Source organism: Anomaloglossus baeobatrachus, chromosome 4 (genome assembly GCF_048569485.1).
Source record: "Anomaloglossus baeobatrachus isolate aAnoBae1 chromosome 4, aAnoBae1.hap1, whole genome shotgun sequence".
NCBI lineage: Eukaryota > Metazoa > Chordata > Amphibia > Anura > Aromobatidae > Anomaloglossus > Anomaloglossus baeobatrachus.
In genome coordinates this window covers 471,806,974-471,822,335 of record NC_134356.1, presented here as the reverse complement: position 1 = coordinate 471,822,335, position 15,362 = coordinate 471,806,974, and the positions used below count along the sequence as shown (strand labels likewise).

General features: G+C 44.7%; 1 protein-coding gene across 3 annotated transcripts in view; it reads right to left on the bottom strand.

Annotated features, from left to right (window-relative positions):
- Window positions 1-15,362, bottom strand: part of LRRC49 (leucine rich repeat containing 49) — a 230,880-nt gene that overhangs the window by 164,984 nt on the left and 50,534 nt on the right. For all 3 annotated transcript variants that reach the window (XM_075345709.1, XM_075345711.1, XM_075345710.1), the window contains one exon: window positions 9,496-9,562. In XM_075345709.1, coding sequence (XP_075201824.1) covers window positions 9,496-9,562 — 67 coding nt within the window. The remainder of the gene's footprint in view (window positions 1-9,495; window positions 9,563-15,362) is intronic.

The window sequence follows — 15,362 nt, the reverse complement described above, 5'->3', positions numbered from 1 at the left end:
ATTTCGTCCTTTTCATATCCATAGTACGCAAGTGTACGAAGTAACTTGTCTTGTAAGATATTGCCATTTAGTTCAGCATTGAGACCACCATCGATCCTGGTCAGGTATCCAATGCCTTTTGCGCTCCCTGGCCGGGAGCACAGACGCCATTCCCCGCTCACCGGTCTGGTACCCATCATCCCTCCAGTCCTGCCTTATGGCCCCCAGGTCATGTCCGTCGGCATTCTCTCAGAAGTGCCAACGGTCTGCTCCTGCCGCTTCCTCTTCCGTGCTGCCTGGCTCTTGAGGTCTGCGCATGCGCAGTAGGGCGCGGCCACGCTCCCTTTTCTGTTCTGTAAGGGCCAGCGCCACCTGACCCGGAAGTTCTTCCTATGGCCTTTACAGGTACTGGGCATTAAAGACATTATCCTACGATTGGGAGGTGCCTGTTAAACGTGTCCCTGTCTGCATGTACTAGTTTTCAAGTGTCTGTTGTCTAACCTGCATACTGTATTCATTTGTGATGGTCTTTATTCCTCCTAGTAATGCCCGTATACACGCCTGTGACTATCCTGTGTTTTCCAGACCCTGCAAGCTCCCACCAGCAGCCTGAGACCTCCAGTACCAGCCTGCTCCAGACCTTACTAGCTTCAGTCTCCTCCGCTCCGGTTCCTGGTCTACGTCTGTAGGTGCCAGCTGCCGAGGTATTGGAATCCCCAGAGACTGCATCTGGCCAGACACTTACTAGTGTGTTACAAAAAATTAGCCATAATGTATATATCACACCTAGGGGAGCCACTCAGTGGTGCCCCCTAGGGTAAGAGTCTACTCCATGAAGCATGTACAACCAGAGAAGGGAGATAAGGCGACACTTGAGTTTAGAAAAGTACATTTTATTGAATAAAATCAAGTATTAATATTGTACTACAAAAACAAGTCATGGAATACGTCTAACAGTTATGTGAGAATACAAGGATGGTCATGTGGGAGCGATCACTTGTCTCACAAAGCCAGCCAATGGTTGTAAAGGGGTAAAAGTTTAATATGCCACCATATTCATAAAAGATGTAGTAGTAAAAAATTGCAGTGGAGTGACAACCCACATAGAAGGTGGGGGGGGAGAGGAAGTAGCAGTATTATAGTTTCTGCATGCAAGCAGAGTACAACAATATAATACACCCCAGGGATTCACTACAGCAGCAACAAGTGGGGGATTGACCCAGACACTGCGCAGATCCACACGCAAGGATCAAAGTTTCCAGTGATTCCCAGCATAAGTATGCATGTTCGTTATCCAAACCTGGGGAGCTGCACAAGCAGAGTGAATCAACATATGATGGAGACAGGATCGAATTACAATACCTGGTGGCGTGTATACAGGGCTGGCTTTGGAGGCAAGGAGAGCCTCCTTGACAGCTGTTTCGCAGTGTGCTTTTTAAAAAAGAGGTGTTTAGTTAGTGTGTGCATGCTGAAACTTTATTGGGGACATGCAGATTGTGAACAATCAATCCTAATTGCGGTAAGGCGCGCATGCGCCAATGGCAGAGTACGGAGGGCAGGAGGGAACAAGAAACCCCGCTGTGTGCGGCGCACGCGCGGGACCACAGAACGCGTCACCATGGTACCCGCGCACACGCACCAGAGGGGCTCGCTCCCAGCTGCCGCCCGCAGTCGGCACGCCGGAGGACGCGCGCAACCACAAGAAGGTGAGTAATGAATTATACAGAAGCGGTTGCAAAGATGATTATATCACATAAAAAATATTGCACAGTGAAAGATCCAATAGGAATCCATGGGTTTCACAATAAGTCGATTGTAGGAGATATTGCTGTCCCACTAGGATATAGAAAAACCTGAAAAGTATGAAAAATACAAACAGACAAAAGTGTATGGAGCATACACGGTTAAAATAAAAAGCCCCAGAAGGCCACTAATTTAACAGAATTATATATCCTGTAGCAATATCCATGCCACAAGGAGACCCAAGAGAATACAGGGAGATGACAAGAGGAGAAAAACAAGGATGCAAAACTTCCAGAGAAGTTAAACAAACTTCAATTATAATGCCTGACCAAGGAGAGAACAGTTTTTTTATATTATATATTATTATTATTGTTGTTACTATGTCAGAACTGCCCATTATAAGAATGGTGCGAAGCTAACTACTTCATTCAGTCCAAAAGGCACCAGGGTGTTCAGGGAGACAATCCACTTGGATTCCCGCTGTGCGAGAGTCTTCCGTAGATTGCCACCCCGGACACCCCTGTGAATAACGTCAATACCCCTAATCTGGAGTGATTTAGGGCTACAATTATGGACAGCCCTGAAATGGTGGGGCAGTGTTTTCAAAAGGGTAATATCCTCCACTGAGGCAGCCGCAAGAATATCTCTCACGTGCTCCCTGACCCTAACGCGGAGCTCACGTGACGTGAGCCCCACATAGATCAGGGAGCACGAACATGTAGTGTAATAGACCACATGTGTGGTTCTGCAGGTGATGTACTCATTAATGGAAAATACTTTTTTACCATCAGAAGAGGTGAAGGATGGTACCCTCATGATGTTACTACATGCGGCACAATGGCCACATGGGAAACAGCCCCGGAGAGGGCCCCTGGATCCAAAGAAATTCTGTCTAGGAGGGACGTAGTGGCTCCTGACGAGAAGATCCCCCAGGTTTTTTGCCCGCCTAGCTGTCATGAGGGGTCTCCTAGGAAGCACCTCGGCCAGGATGGGTTCAGTAGAAAGTACTGACCAGTGCTTCTCAAGGATTCCCCTCATCGTGTCCCATTCATGATTGAAAGTCCCAATAAAACGGATCTCATTGTCCATGGTTGGCCGACGATGTTTATATTGGAGAAGATGTTCCCTGGGAGTACTCTTAGCACGTAGATAACCTCTCTTAATGCATCTATTTTGCTGTACCCCCTCTCTCTAAACCTGCATCGGAGATCGGACGACTGGGTTTCAAAGGTGGAAGAGGTGGAGCAGATCCACTTCATCCTCAAAAACTGTCCGGTCGGGATGGCGCATATGGTTGACATGGTGTGACCCGAGGATGCGTGAAGGAGGGCATTGACCGACGTGTCCTTGCGGAAGACGTCAGTCTGAATGCCCCCCAACGCATCCACATAAATATTAACATCAAGAAAATCCAGCTGAGTTTTACTAGATCTGTAAGTCAATTTAATATTAAGAGAATTCGAGTTAAGATCAGCCATGAATTGATCGAGCTGCCCGACTGTGCCCTGCCAAATAACAAAAACATCATCAATGACGCGGAGCCAGCACTGCACATGGGAGCTCCCCACAGCACCACCGTCCCCAAATACCAATCTCTCCCAGTAACCCAGGCAGAGGTTGGCATAGGCGGGCGCGCAGGAAGCACCCATTGCAGTGCCGCGCCGCTCTAAATAAAATAAATCCTTAAAAACAAAAAAATTATGTGACAGGGCAAAATCGAGCAGCTCCATCACCAGTGTGACCATGACGCCATCGAGACCGGAGGTTGAGAGGTAGAAGCGGACTGCCTCCAGACCGTCAGTGTGTTCGATTCAGGTGTAGAGAGACTCCACGTCGGCACAAACCATGAGCATATCCGAATCCATAAAGATGCCATCAAGACGCTTCAGGACGTCCGTGGTGTCCTTGACATAGGAGGGTAAGTTTTCAACTAAGGGTTTTAAATAAAAATCAATAAATCTGCAAATTGGTTCACATAACACTCCTATGCCGGACACAATTGGACGTCCCGGGGGGTTGAGGGCATCTTTATGGATTTTGGGTAACAAGTAGAACGTAGGGACACGTGGACAGCTGGTGAGCAACCCCTGGAGCATCTTCTCATCAATGATGCCCTGCTGGTGAGCCTGAGTCAAAATTTTCTTCAACTCAAGGGAAAAGGAAGTCGTGGGATTGTAGGTAAGGCGTGAGTAAGTTGTCTTATCCCTGAGTTGCCTCGGTGCCTCTTTTTCATATTTATCCACGGGCCAGACCACTGTTTCCCCCCTTGTCTGCTGCCTTGATCACAACATCATCGTAGCTCTGTAATAAGGTGACTGCCGACCTCTGGCGAAAATTTAACCTATCAAATTTACGCCTAGTTGATACTTTAAGGTCGTCGGTCACCAATCTGAGAAAAATATCGATGTCAGGGCAGAGAGACAAGGGGGGAAAACGTGTGGATCTAGGCCGTAAAAAATCGGGTGACCTACCTGGAGTGGAATTTTGTTCCTCCAGCAGATCTTGTAAATCCTGAAGGGCACCCCTCTCGGTCTCATCCAAGTCACTCAGTTGTTGCCTCCGAGAATATAACTTTTTTAGGAGCAATTTTCGGGCAAATAAGTTCATGTCCTTTAAAGCTGTAAAAAGGTTGAAGGAATTGGTTGGACAAAAATTAAGACCCCTGGAGAGCACGTCAAGCTCATCAAAAGACAGGACACGCATAGATAAATTGATTACCTGCAGTTTGCCTTTGGTGTTAGCTCCCCCAGGTTGCTTGGAAGTGGCGTCAGATGTCTTGACGGCTACGAGTTGTGACACCAGTAGGATTCACGAAACTACGTGTCCTGTCTGATGAGCCCGATGGCGCTTCATCCAGGAATGACTCCGAAAAGAGTGAAGTCGAACGAGAACCACACATGTGGTCTATTACGCTACATGTTCGTGCTCCCTGATCTATGTGGGGCTCACGTCACGTGAGCTCCGCGTTAGGGTCAGGGAGCACGTGAGATATTCTTGCGGCTGCCTCAGTGGAGGATATTACCGTTTTGAAAACACTGCCCCGCCATTTCAGGGCTGTCCATAATTGTAGCCCTAAATCACTCCAGATTAGGGGTATTGACGTTATTCACGGGGGTGTCCGGGGTGGCAATCTACGGAAGACTCTCGCACAGCGGGAGTCCAAGTGGATTGTCTCCCTGAACACCCTCGTGCCTTTTGGACTGAATGAAGTAGTTAGCTTCGCACCATTCTTATAATGGGCAGTTCTGACATAGTAACAACAATAATAATAATATATAATATAAAAAAACTGTTCTCTCCTTGGTCAGGCATTATAATTGAAGTTTGTTTAACTTCTCTGGAAGTTTTGCATCCTTGTTTTTCTCCTCTTGTCATCTCCCTGTATTCTCTTGGGTCTCCTTGTGGCATGGATATTGCTACAGGATATATAATTCTGTTAAATTAGTGGCCTTGTGGGGCTTTTTATTTTAACCGTGTATGCTCCATACACTTTTGTCTTTTTGTATTTTTCATACTTTTCAGGTTTTTCTATATCCCAGTGGGACAGCAATATCTCCTACAAATCGACTTATTGTGAATTGTGAAACCCATGGATTCCTATTGGATCTTTCACTGTGCAATATTTTTTATGTGATATAATCATCTTTGCAACCGCTTCTGTATAATTCATTACTCACCTTCTTGTGGTTGCGCGCGTCCTCCGGCGTGCCGACTGCGGGCGGCAGCTGGGAGCGAGCCCGTCTGGTGCGCGTGCGCGGGTACCATGGTGACGCGTCCCATGGTCCCGCGCGTGCGCCGCACACAGCGGGGTTTCTTGTTCCCTCCTGCCCTCCGTACTCTGCCATTGGCACATGCGCGCCTTACTCACCGCAATTAGGATTGATTGTTCACAATCTGCACGTCCCCAATAAAGTTTCAGCATGCACACTAACTAAACGCCTCTTTTTGAAAAAGCACACTGCGAAACAGCTGTCAAGGAGGCTCTCCTTGCCTCCAAAGCCAGCCCTGTATACACGCCACCAGGTATTGTAATTCGATCCTGTCTCCATCATATGTTGATTCACTCTGCTTGTGCAGCTCCCCAGGCTTGGATAACGAACATGCATACTTATGCTGGGAACAACTGGAAACTTTGATCCTCTGCGCAGTGTCTGGGTCAATCCCCCACTTGTTGCTGCTGTAGTGAATCCCTGGGGTGTATTATATTGTTGTACTCTGCTTGCATGCAGAAACTATAATACTGCTACTTCCTCTCCCCCCCCCACCTTCTATGTGGGTTGTCACTCCACTGCAATTTTTTACTACTACATCTTTTATGAATATGGTGGCATATTAAACTTTTACCCCTTTACAACCATTGGCTGGCTTTGTGAGACAGGTGATCGCTCCCACATGACCATCCTTGTATTCTCACATAACTGTTAGACGTATTCCATGACTTGTTTTTGTAGTACAATATTAATACTTGATTTTATTCAATAAAATGTACTTTTCTAAACTCAAGTGTCGCCTTATCTCCCTTCTTCTCCGGTTGTACTTACCAGTGTGTGTACCTGCCTCAACCACCGGAGGTCTGCTCCTCCAGGTCAGTGAACGGTACCTTGGACCAGTGGACCCACTCCCTCCCTGTCTAATACCTGGACATGACACGGATCAGGCTTCCTCCACCGAACGTGACAGTTCCCTCAGTCTCTCAAGCTGTTGGCCCCTATTTTTTTTTCCTTGTTTTTTCCAGAACCATTTGCACTCATCAGAGCTATTAACTTTCGTCTCTTTGTTCCAAATCACACGTTTCCAAAGTTTTAATGTTCACTTTTTTTTTTAAATTCCAGCTGATGTTTCTTATGATCTTGGAGTCGAGGCTTCTTCACCTTTTTTCCATGCCACCATTCTAGACATGTGTAACGTGCATCGCACGGTGCTTGCATGGACAACTGTGATCTTACTATTATGAAGTCTTTGAGCCACCCTCCACTGCCGTGTTTGTCGAGCAAGAACTGATAGACCTTGAGATGAGCCAACATGTTGACTCCGATATTTTTCCTGGACGTCGATCTCCTTTTGTTTTTGATTGGACGGATGACTTAATTTTGTATTCTTCCAACTGCCATGGCACTCACATGATAAAGTTAGGCAGTTTACCTGGCTGAAATACCACTTTCTATAGTACCATCTAACAGGCCACTGTACCCAGGGTTCATCATATGACTTTGGTGTTCCATGGCACCCATTGGCACCTACTATCGCATGGGGCTTAAGTTGTCAAAGGGTGTCCTTTTAAAAACTCCCTTTAATCACCTTTGTCGCGATTGACAACAGCATTTAAAAGTATTACATGGCCCTGATCCCCTCAGAGGTGTCAGCTGTCATACACAGCAGTCACCTGTGCGATTTTCACTCGCTATTCCATTAATTCGCATCGCCATGAAAAAGCAGCTATGAGGATTAAGTTCCCTAAACGGCCACCGTTAAAAGGCGTATTGGAGGTCATTATTGAATTAAAGGGAATCTGTCAGTAAGATTTAATCTCCCACACCATTTCTATGTACATGTAGCTCTTTCAACGACAAGTCCAGGAAAATATTTACAAGGACAATCTGTTCCACTATTACTGAAGTGATATGCAAATGGTTAAGGTAGATCTGAAGATCCGCCCCTCCGGCTCTATTCTGCGCCAAGCATCGCCTCCTCCTACTTGACTGACAGCCTCTTTGTTATGTGACTTTAGGCAAGGAAGCTGTCTGTCAAGCAAGAAGAGGGGACGCTGGGCAGGTAATAGAGCTAGAGTGACAGAGACATCAGATTTACACATCGCTCTTAGTCCTAATTTACATAAAAATTCAAATGTTGATTTCTCAGTAATTCAGGAATGGACTGGCCATGTAAAGGTGTTACAAGACTTCTCTTTGAAAGAGCTATACGCACATAATTTTGGGGGGGATGGTGAAATCTGGCTAATAGATTCCCTTTAAATATGTGCAAACCAAGGTTTAATACTAGTGATGGATATTCTCCTATTGATAATCTCCTATGCTCCTGTACCACAAGGTCTATGCATATTAAGTACAGTATGTCACAAAAGCGAGTACACCCCGCACATTTTTGTAAATATTTTATTATCTTTTCATGGGACAGCAGTAAAGATCTGATTCTGATACAATAAAGTAAGTGTGTAACTTGTATAATAGTGTAAATTTGGTGTTCCCTCTAAATAACTTAACACACAGCCATTCATGTCTAAACCACAAGAAACAAACGTGAGCCCACCCCTAAGTGAAAATGGACAAATTGTGCCTAATTAGCCATTTTCCTTCCCTGTTATGCCGTGATTCCTTAGTGTTACTAGGTCTCTAATGTGGTTGGAGAGCAGATGTGTGAAATTTAGTGTTAGTGTTATCGCTCACACATTCTCATACTGGTCACTGGAAGTTCACTCTGATACTGGTCACTGGAAGTTCACTCTGATACTGGTCACTGGAAGTTCAACACAGCACCACATGGCAAAAAATTATCTGAGGATCTGAACAAAAGAATTGTTGTTCTACATAGAGATGGCCCTAGACTATAACAAGATTGCCAACATCCTGAAACTGAGCTGTAACACAGTGGCCAAGACCATACAGCGGTTTAACAAGACAAGGTTTACTCAGAACAATCCTTGCCATGGTTGACCGAAGAAGTTGAGTGTACATATTCAGCGGCATATCCAATGTTGTCTTTTCAAAATAGACGTAAGAATACTGCCAGCATTGCTGCAGAGGATAAGCTGTGGGGAAACAGTCTGTGAGTGCTCATACATCTCACACTGCATCAAATTGCTCTGCATGTCTGTCATCCCAGAGAAAGCCTCTTCTAAAGATGATGTACAAGAAAGTCCTGAAACAGTTTACTGAAGACAAGCAGACTAAGAACATGGATTACTGGAACCATGTCCTATGGTCTGATGACACCAAGATAAACTTATCTGGTTTGTATGGTGTCAAGCGTGTGTGGTGGCAACCAGGTGAGGAGTACAAAGACAAGTATGTCTTACCTAAAGTAAAGCATGGTGGAGTGGGGGGGTGTCATAGCTTTGGGCTGCATGAGTGCTACTGGCTGTGGGGATCTACAGTTCATTGAGGGAACCATGAATGCCAACATGTACAGTAACAGTGAAGCAGAGCATGACCCCTTCCCTTTCAAAAATGGGCAGCAGGGCAATATTTCAACAAGATAACTACCCCATGCACACCACCAAGACGACCACTGCCTTGCTAAAGAAACTGAGGATAAATGTGCTGGACTGGCCAAGCATGCTCAATAGAGTTTAGGTCTGGAGAAATATGTAGGGCAACCTCAAGGTCTCAAACATCCACAAGTTCCGTGAGGTTGTCCTAGAGGAGGGGAAGAGGATTCCAGTGTCTCCTGTGAAGCTCTAGTAAACTCCAAGCCCAAAAGAATTAATTCAGTGCTTGAAAATAATGGAGGCTACACAAAATATTGACACTTTGGGCCAACTTTGACCATTTACACTTAGGGATTTATTCACTTTTGTTGGCAGCAATTTAGAGATTAATGTCTGCGTGTTCAGTTATTTAGAGGACACACCAAATTTAGTTACACAAGCTGCACACTGACTGCTTTACATTGTATCAAAGTATCAAATCTTCATTGTTCTCCCATGAAAATATATAATAAAATATTTACAAAAATGTGAGAGGTGCACTCACTTTTGTGATGTACTCAGACATCTTATTTCCATAGATTCAGTATATAAATATTTGGGACAATTACCTGATTGCCATGTAGATCTAAAACATCAAGGCTTTTAAGATTTTCGAGGTTTGAGATTTTCTGTATCCTGTTAAACAAGAAAATAATATAACATTTTTCATGTATGGACTGGTTTGGTCCTACATTTTTTACATTTTAAGAAGAATAGCTACTAGCAATGCAAACAGAATTACCCATTATTCATATAAAAGTTTCCATGCATTATAGTCTGCAGAGTTCATCACTAATACTCCGTAATCCTAGTTTGTATAATGACTGCAAAAAATGAGACTGAGACCATGATGTCTTCAGAACATTACTGTACAATTCTACAAAACATACACATTAGGGTTCAATTATTAAAGGGGTTGTCCACCATTTGGGGCCATGCTTGTTTGTTTTTTTCTTATTTGGATGCATATAATTGGGGCTAAAAATCATTTTTTTGCAATTGAGTTCTCACAGGGAGTTTGTAACTCTTGTCTTTTCGGGGCTCCCGTCAGCTGATTTATGTCCACAGACAACATTAAGGCTATGTGCGCACTAGAAAAGTGATTTTTCTCAAGAAAATTTCTTGAGAAACGTCTGGGAGTTGAAGATTACCGCACCTGCGGTAAAAAACCGCACCAAATCCGCGGGAAAAACGCATGCGTTTTTGCCGCGATTTTGCCGTGGTTTTTCCGCAGGTTGGTCCCTGCGGTTTTTTTATGCTGAACTGCAATAAATAATATAGATAATAGATAGATAGACACATAATGGATAGAGGGAAAGATGGATAGATGAATAGATAGATAGATAAATAGATAGACGAGAAAGACCTATATAATGTCCCACCTCCCTGCATATTCTAAGCTGGCACCCTTTAGTGACTTTCATGTGGCACTAAAGGGTGCCTAGCCTTGTATTTAGCCAAAAAATAAATAAGTAAAAAAAAAAATGACGTGAGATCCCCCCATCTTTTGTAGCCAGCTAGGGTAAAGCAGACGGCTGCAGCCTGCAGACCACAGCTGGCAGCTTCACCTTGGCTGGTAATCCTAAACAGAGGGCACCCCACCCTGTTATTTTACATTAAATAATTTAAAACAAAAAACGTGGGGTCCCTCCCATATTGGATCACCAGCCAAGGTAAAATCGGACAGCTGGGGTCTGATATTCTCAGACTAGGGAGGTCCACTGTTATTGGACACTCCCCAACCTAAAAATAACAGGCCGCAGCCGCCCCAGAAGTGGTGCATCCATTAGACGTGCCAATCCTGGCGCTTCGCCCTAACTCATCCCGTTGCCCTGGTGCGGTGGCAAACAAGGTAATATATGGGGTTGATGCCAGATGTGTAATGTCACCTGGCATCAAGCCCTTGGGTTAGTGATGTCACGCGTCTATCAGATACCTGACATCACCAACCCAGTCAGTAAGAAATAAAAAATAGACAACAAAAAAAAAAAATTTTATTTGAAAAAACTCTCCCCACATTCCCTCTTTCACCAATTTATTGACAAGAACAATCAAATCCGGGTCTGGCATAATCCAATAAGGGGGGAGGGGTGTCCCACGACGATCCATACCATAGTCACTGTCCCAGTAAGTGAAGAACAGAATGTTACCCATTGGCTGGGAGAGTAATGCAGTGACCTGAGCTAACATCAATAGGTCAGCCCAGGTCACTGCAGGGGATGCCGAGCGCTGCCATCAGGAGATTAGATGAGATCATTACCTGCTGTGATGATCTCCTGCAGTCCTGCCATCAGCGCTGTCACTGACTTCTATGCCCGCTGCGTTGTCAGCAGTATCGCGAGAGCCCGTGACGTCACCGCTAAAGACAGTATCGGGCCGTGGGCATAGATGGCAGTGACAGCGGTGACGTCAGGAGGCAGGATATCGTCACAGCAGGTAATTATCTCATCTCACCTCCTGACAGCAGCGCCCGTCATCCCCGAGGCTGCACGCACTGCTGTGTGTCAGTGTCTGCCTGCGCTGCAGGGTGACAAGCTGCTGACACTGCGGGCAGACACTGACACACTGCAGGACAGGCAGCCGCGAGGCCGGAGCGGGACACAGACTGCACGGGCACCTGGAGGTCACACGGAAGCGCTACTGTGCGGCGTCCAGGGAGTGTGACGTGTGTATTTACTCTGCTCCGCTTCCTCTTCCTGGCATAATGACATCACTCCCTGCAAAACCGCAGGCAGCGATGAGCATTACCGCAGGTAAATCGCGGCTATACCGGAGGTATACCGCACATCATTTGCTACCTGCGGTATACCCCCGGTATTTCGCGATTACATTACAGTGAATGGAGTGAAATACCGGGGGTATTCCGCAGGTACCTGCGGAAAAGAAGTGACATGCACATTTTCCCAAGAAATTTTCTCAAGAAAATCTTCACAAAGAATTTTCTTGAGAAAAAAAAACAGTGTGCACACAGCTATTTTTTTTCTCATAGGTTTTGCTGGGAAACGTCTGCAGAAAGATTTCAAACCTTTCTCAATAAATTTCCGCAGCAAAACCGGGGGTAAAACGGCCTAGTGCGCACATAGCCTAAAGTTGGCTTTTACAGGGCCTTTGTTTCTCTGCAAATTCAAACAGTGTACAAGTTTTAATGACACCCTATTGCAAGAATGATTTTTAGTCCTAAATATATAAAAATACTTAAAATTAAAAATTTAAAACAAATAAAATTATCCCCAGAGATGGACAACTCCTTTAACACTAGAACTACTGAGGTAGTAATTTTGACTACTTTGCACCATGTATTTCTATATAGGTCTCACGGGTCCAGTAGTTCTAGTGTTAAAGGGAAACTGACATCACATTTGACCTATCTAAACGATTAATATGGGCATAAAGGTTACAGACTGCTGAAAAAGTCTTCGTATTATACCTCATATCAGATGCCTTGCTGTGGATAAATCATGTTTTATCAATGTAAATGTGTTCTTCCAGGCTATGGGGAAGATACTGCTGGAAAGATGGAGGAGTCACCAGTGTGAGGTTAATGGCCTCTCTCCACCCTCCTGAATGGCTGCTCTCTGTTCTCCTGATCTCACTGCAGAGATGTGTGTGATTAGAACGGACACATCTGCAGGTTTCTCTCAGCTTCAGCCTCCATCTCACAGGCAGACAGTGTTATAATATTGTCACATTACAGCAGAGCTGTGAGAGTTGCAGCAAATGTGTTTGTAATACGAAAAAGCTCATTTCTGTGGTCCTGTATTAGTTACTTCTCTCACACTGGTGACGCAGCCTTCTATATAAAATGATCTCTGGAGGCAGAGGTATCTTCCAGGCAGCATCCGCTCCATAGCCTGGAAGAGCTTATTTACATTAAGTGAGGGGGGATTTATCCACAACAAGGCATCTGATATGAGACATACAGGTAAAACTTTTTCAGCATTCTATAACCTGTATGACCATATTAGTAGGTTCAATAGGTCAAATGTGGTGCAGTTTGTTAATAAGCACTATAGTTATTATGGCACAGGTCATTATTTGCAATTTTATAAAAGGTAATCCGTCAGTAGGATAAATTCTCCTACGCTGTCTATACAGCCATGCCATTCATAGAAGGGTGGTATATGTCATCCGATGTCTTATTCCAGAGAAATCCACGTTTCTCCTAATAAGTAAAGGAGCTATTATGATCCCCGCATATATTATGATCCCCACATATGAACCGCATATAGATCCCCCTGAGAATCTGCCTCCAGAGCTTATTTTAAATGAAAGGGGGCATTACTAGTGTGAGACATGTAATGACTGACCGTCTGCTCTCCTGATCTACAAGTCTCACACTGGTAACGCTCCTTTTCAAATAAGCTTTGAAGGCAAATTTTCAGGCTCATAGATCTTAACAGCACATTTATAAATTAAGAAAAATGTGGATTTCTGTGTAATACATCTGATCACAGATATCAAGATATCATTTTATTCAACTTCCTATGACGTACATGCTAATCTGCAAACCATCTGGCTTAGGAAGGTTGATCCTATTGACAGATTGCCTTTGAACCACTTTTTTTTTCTTGCTTTTCATTTCTGAGCTCGTAGGATTTTTGAACAAATTATCAAAAACGCATACAACGAGTAATTTGGAGCAAATTCAAAAGCTACCTTTGTTTCCCTCTCTTTTGCTTTATCTTTATTTTTTTTTAATAAAATATGTCACTGCTCCATAACATATATTTTAAAGTTTGAGTCTTCATACATTTTGTGCTCTACTAGTACTGTGCAGTCTGTGTCCCGCTCCTCCGCCAGCCCCGCGGCTGCCCGCACTGCAGTGTGTCATTGTCTGCCCGCACTGCGGTATCTGCAGCTTCTCACATAGAAGTGCTGGCAGCCGCGGGGATGACTAGCGCTGCTGTCAGGAGGTTACATGAGATGATTACCTGCTGTGACTATCTCCTGCACTTCTGACGTCAGCGCTGTTACTGCCTTCTATGCCCGCCGCGTTCTCACGTCACGTCTCACAGGCGGCCCGAGACTTTCACTAGCGGTGACGTCACGTGCTCCCGCGATTCTTCGCTGTGAAGGCGGCGGGCATAGAAGTCAGTGACAGCGCTGACGTCAGGAGAGCAGGAGATAGTCACAGCAGGTAATGACCTCATCTAACCTCCTGACAGCAGCGCTAGTCATCCCTTGCAGCGACCTGGCCTGACCTATTGATGTTAGCTCAGGTCACTGCACTGCTCTCCCAGCTAATGGGGAACATTCTATTCTTCATTGACTGGGACATTGAATCGTCGTGGGACCCCCTTATTGGATTACGCCGGACCCGGATTTGATTGTTCTTTTCAATAAATTGGTGAAAGAGGGAATGTTTTGAGGAGTGTTTTTTCAAATAAAACTTTTTTTGTTGTCTATTTTTTTTTTTATTACTGACTGGGTTGGTGATGTCAAGGTATCTGATAGACGCGGGACATCACTAACCCCAGGGCCTGATGCCAGGTGACATTGGACATCTGGCATCAACCCCATATATTACCCCGTTTGGGCAACGGGATGAATTGGAGCAAAGCACCAGGAATGGCACATGTAATGGATGTGCCACTTCTAGGGCGGCTGTAGCCTGCTATTTTTAGGCTGGGAAGTGTCCAATAACAGTGGACCTCCCTAGTCTGAGAATACCAGACCACAGCTGTCCAATTTACCTTGGCTGGTGATCCAATTTAGGGGGGACCCCGTGTTTTTTGTTTTAAATTATTTATTTAAATTTAAAATAACACCGTGGGGTGACTTTGTGTTTTGGATTACCAGCCAAGGTGAAGCTGCCAGCTGTGGTTTACAGGCTGCAACCGTTTGCTTTACCCTAGCTGGCTACAAAAGATAGGGGGGAGCCCACGTCATTTTTTTTTTTATTTATTTTTTGGCCAAATACAAGGCTAAGCACCCTTTAGTGCCACATGAAAGTCACTAAAGGGTGCCAGCTTAGAATATGCAGGGGGGTGGGACATTATATATGTCTCTCATCCATCTATCTATCCATCCATCTATCCATCCCTCTAGCCATTCATTCATTAATTTATCCCTCTCTCTGTCTCTATATCTATCTATCCATCTCTATATCTACTCATTTATTTATCTTTCCTGCTGCTTCCGTTTTTTGCGGTCCGCAAAAAAAAAAAACGGAAGGCACACGGATGACATACGGACCATATAAGGAATGGAACAGATGTCATACGGATGCATCCGTGAAAAAAACGGATCGTTTTTTGCGGCCCGCAAAAACGGAACGGTCATGTGAATCTAGCCTTAGACTGAAAAAAAAAAAACCTAACATAAATGGCGCAAAGGCGTAGTGAATTTGGCGCAAAGCAAGAGCAGGATTTATCATTTGCTTTTTTTTGTCATTTCTTTTGTCTTGCAGTATACATTTGCTTTCTTAATGCCAAAT